Source organism: Takifugu rubripes, chromosome 11, assembly GCF_901000725.2.
Source record: "Takifugu rubripes chromosome 11, fTakRub1.2, whole genome shotgun sequence".
Lineage (NCBI taxonomy): Eukaryota > Metazoa > Chordata > Actinopteri > Tetraodontiformes > Tetraodontidae > Takifugu > Takifugu rubripes.
This window is the reverse complement of record NC_042295.1, coordinates 11,594,203-11,597,273: the sequence shown is the minus strand read 5'-3', so window position 1 is coordinate 11,597,273 and position 3,071 is coordinate 11,594,203. Positions and strand designations below refer to the sequence as shown.

Genomic DNA, 3,071 nt, shown 5'->3' with positions numbered 1-3,071 from the left:
GTGGTTAGCACTGTGGTCTCACAGCAAGAAGGCCCTGGGTTCGATCCCCGGTTGGGACTGAGGCTGGGGACTTTCTGTGTGGAGTTTGCATGTTCTCCCTGTGCCTGCGTGGGTTCTCTCCGGGTACTCCGGCTTCCTCCCATACTCCAAAGACATGCATGATTGGGGATTAGGCTACTTGGAAACTCTAAATTGCCCGTAGGTGTGAGTGTGAGAGAGAATGGTTGTTTGTCTGTATGTGTTAGCCCTGCGATTGACTGGCGTCCAGTCCAGGGTGTACCCTGCCTCCGCCCATTGTGCTGGGATAGGCTCCAGTCCCCCCGCGACCCTCAGTGGAGGAACAAGCGGTAGTGAGTGAGTTTACAGTTGTTTTATTTGGACTTTTTTTCTATGTGACTTAATCTGATGTGTTTATTTTGAATGTATTATATTCCTGCCAAAGTTTCCTTGTTGGTAATGCTGTGTCTTCCAACATTAACATTCTGTCCTCTAACTTTCAGAAACTCATCAGGTGGCATTTTGTTGTTTTATTTTACTTTCCGCCCCCACACCATGTGTGAATGGGATGTCATTGTTTGTTTATTTTCAGAATGGATTGAAATTGTACACTTCACCCTGATACTAATAAATATGATACCAGATGTTTTGTGCATATTGGTCTTATTTGCTGGAAATGTATTGAACAAGTGGGTATTTGATATGGTGGAAAAACAGGAAGTGTGGTTGAAATGTTTCCTGAATGAGCAACCACAAATGTCAGCATGACAGACGGCCACCAGCTTCAGTTCTCATCCATAACCTAAAGCAGAAATACAAATATATTAACAAGATCCTTACTGCAGTGTGAATACAGATTTAAAACCTTTGGTCAAATCTATAGTGGAATGTGAAAGTTCAGCTAATGCTGGTGAAAAGAACACTCATCATTAAAGGAGCAGAGGCTGTTGTTGTCAGTCACATAAGTATTTGAAATTAACATTTTTCCTTAATGTTTGTTGACATATTTGGGCCATTGTATGATTGCTTTAAACAGATTTCTTACATATTGCTTCTTTAAACATCATATTTGCAGCTGTTTGTCCGCTCAAGGCTCCAGTAGAAACACAGAGGAGCAACATTCTGGCATTCACTTCTACATTTACAGACATAAAACTCGGGGATTATTTCACTCAGGCAGAGAACTTCATCATATTTTGAGCCATCGTGAAAATTCACAAACCCTGAAGTTTTGTCTCAGCTGAGGATCACTGGTACGACCTTCAAGTTGTGGTGCAACAAATGATTGACGTTTTTCTGTGTCGTGAAAGATAACATCTAAAGCATCTGCTCACAATGGATGACTCAGGAAAACAGATTCTGTTGAGTTACACTTTCTATAATGTTGCTGATGGTGATGACGTGAGTCGTTTCTACTGTATAAAGTCTTCAGACACACACTCTCAGTCAGTCTCCTGCAGACCAGCAGGATGTGGACACACACTGCAGGGATGATTTGGTAAGCAGGCAGACCTGAATGACTTTTGATTCGAACCATGCAGCATGATTTCACTGTTTAAATAGGTGTAATATTTCCTCCCATTTACAGATTTCTTGTGCAGAATCAGAATGTCAGATAATGCTTCAGTGGCTGGAGGCGTCTCCCTGCGAGTTCTAATCTTCGAGCGGATCATTATTACACAGCTCATTGTGTCAATTTTCGTTTCTGTTAACCTGTTTCTGATCGCAACTGTCTTCTCAAACCAGGTCTTTCTCTCAACCATGCGTTACATTCTGTTTGTTATCACTCTTGTGTCTGACAGTGTATTTTTAATCATAGCTAACCTTCTCCTGATTCTGCATTCCACTTATTTCACCATAGAAGTCAGCCTGTGCATCGTTTTCTACCTGATTGTGTGTTTGTCTGTGTTTGTCACGCCGGTCACTCTGACAGCAATGACGCTGGAGCGGTACGTGGCCATTTGCCTGCCTTTACGGCACCCGGAGCTTTGCTCCCTGCACAACACTCAGAAATGTATCCTGATCATCCTTACTGTCAGCAGTGTGCCCTGCTTCATCATTCTATCCACCTTCATTGCAGCAGCCTCCAGTTCTGTGTATACACAGCACAAGCGCTGCTCCATGGAGATGTTTGTCTCCATCCCCTGGCAGAATCACTTTAAATTTGCTGTATATCAGTTTTACTTCTTCATCATGTCCATCACCATCACTTTCTCTTATGTGAAAATTATGAAAGTTGCCAAAGCTGCATCAGGGGAGAACAAAAAGTCAACAAGGAAGGGGCTCAGGACGGTGATCCTTCATGCTTTCCAGCTGCTGCTCTGCCTCATCCAGCTGTGGTGTCCGTTTATAGAATCTGCTATTATCAAAATAGATCTATTATTGTTTATTAATGTCAGATACTTTAACTACGTGACTTTCATTCTGGCTCCGAGGTGTCTGAGTCCTCTCATCTACGGTCTGAGGGATGAGAAGTTTTTAAATGCTTTGAAATATTTGGCTCTGTGTGGCTTGTACAAAAAAAAGATTGGATTTACTTGATTACTGATGAGTGTCAAACTCATCTTACCTGTTCGATGCATATTTACATCACTTGATTGATTTATAAAGGCAGAATTTTAGGGGATTTCTTCATTTAAGCCCTCTTGTCATAATCAGCTTTGTGGTACATTTTCCTTCCTGACGGCAACAAACACCCATTTTCATAAAATCAAATTCAAGATCTATCTTTGTCCTAGTTTGATTTTTTTGTTATAAATTGAAAATTAGAAAAATATATCAAGTAATAGATTTGGAATGAATAGTTTACAGTTGTTTTATTTGGACTTTTTTTCTATGTGACTTAATCTGATGTGTTTATTTTGAATGTATTATATTCCTGCCAAAGTTTCCTTGTTGGTAATGCTGTGTCTTCCAACATTAACATTCTGTCCTCTAACTTTCAGAAACTCATCAGGTGGCATTTTGTTGTTTTATTTTACTTTCCGCCCCCACACCATGTGTGAATGGGATGTCATTGTTTGTTTATTTTCAGAATGGATTGAAATTGTACACTTCACCCTGATACTAATAAA

At 40.6% G+C, this 3,071-nt stretch overlaps 1 protein-coding gene across 2 annotated transcripts; it reads left to right on the top strand.

Moving 5' to 3' along the window:
* The first annotated feature begins 1,397 nt into the window (after positions 1 to 1,397).
* Positions 1,398 to 3,071, top strand: LOC115251592 (odorant receptor 131-2). Of its 2 annotated transcripts, none has more exons than XM_029844451.1 (2): positions 1,398 to 1,495; positions 1,586 to 3,071. In XM_029844451.1, exon 2 carries the CDS (start codon positions 1,606 to 1,608, stop codon positions 2,536 to 2,538), a length of 933 nt encoding a protein of 310 aa, XP_029700311.1. In that variant the 5' UTR covers positions 1,398 to 1,495; positions 1,586 to 1,605; the 3' UTR covers positions 2,539 to 3,071. The 2 variants fall into 2 exon arrangements, with proteins under 2 accessions (XP_029700311.1, XP_029700310.1); XM_029844450.1 differs by having other exon boundaries at positions 1,446 to 1,495; positions 1,561 to 3,071.

Excerpts from the sequence above, each read along its gene's own strand:
- LOC115251592 (XM_029844451.1), top strand. The coding sequence starts at position 1,606 with ATGTCAGATAATGCTTCAGTGGCTGGAGGCGTCTCCCTGCGAGTTCTA.